Source organism: Myotis brandtii, unplaced genomic scaffold (genome assembly GCF_000412655.1).
Source record: "Myotis brandtii unplaced genomic scaffold, ASM41265v1 scaffold603, whole genome shotgun sequence".
In the NCBI taxonomy this organism is placed as follows: domain Eukaryota; kingdom Metazoa; phylum Chordata; class Mammalia; order Chiroptera; family Vespertilionidae; genus Myotis; species Myotis brandtii.
Window position 1 is genome coordinate 559,442 of NW_005370284.1, and position 770 is coordinate 560,211.

General features: G+C 64.4%; 1 protein-coding gene across 1 annotated transcript in view; it reads right to left on the reverse strand.

The window, feature by feature from the left end:
- The window catches only part of LOC102253141 (bifunctional heparan sulfate N-deacetylase/N-sulfotransferase 4), a gene marked incomplete at its 5' end in the record, with an annotated part of 150,100 nt that overhangs the window by 13,048 nt on the left and 136,282 nt on the right, over positions 1–770 (reverse strand). The window contains one exon of the mRNA XM_014550539.1: positions 64–238. Within this exon, the coding sequence (XP_014406025.1) occupies positions 64–238 (175 nt within the window). The remainder of the gene's footprint in view (positions 1–63; positions 239–770) is intronic.

The following is a 770-nucleotide window of genomic DNA, read 5'->3' on the forward strand; positions in this document are numbered from 1 at the left end:
TGCTGTCCTTGCACCGCGGCCCCGCTCCGTTCCCACGGCGACCGCTCCGGCACCCGCCCGCACCTGGTACCAGGAGTAGGCCCTGTCCGAGGGGTCGATGAGGATGGTGATGAGCTTGGCCTTGGGCACCAGGGAGGCCGCCCGCTTGGGAGCTTCTTCCGAGTGGAAGTAGTTGGCGCTCTTTTCAAACAGGAAGTCGCTGGTGACATTGGCCGGCGTTGGGAAGAAATCCATGTACCTGCAGCGGGGAGATGCCGTGTGACGCTCCCGCCAGGGGGTGGCTGTCACTCACCCGTGTCTTCACGTCCCCCCCACCGGGTCCTAAGTGGCCGTGTTCTCACTGCCGGGCACTGGCTGTGCCGTGTGGCTGTGGGACGGCCTGTAGGGGAAGGAGCGGCCCGGGCAGGTGGGCTGGGAGGGCGGAGGCACCGCTGTTGGATGTCATCGCTGTTCTGTGCTGTCAGAAGCCAAGTCCAGAGACAGCAGCGAGCCCAGAGGACCCCGAGTCGCCAAGTGAACAGCACATGGGGGTTTGCAGACTTGAACGCAAACTTCCTCCACTGAGCCTAGCGCACAGGACTTGAACCGAGAAGCCAAGCGCACTGGGCAGACCCGGGCTCTGAGCTTGCACCCCTGTCAGAGGAGATGGGTCCCCCACTCTGTGCTCACACCCCCGTGTCAGAGGAGATGGCCCCCCACTCTGAGCTCACACCCCCATGTCAGAGGAGCTGGGTCCCCCACTCTGTGCTCACACCCCTGTGTCAGAGGAG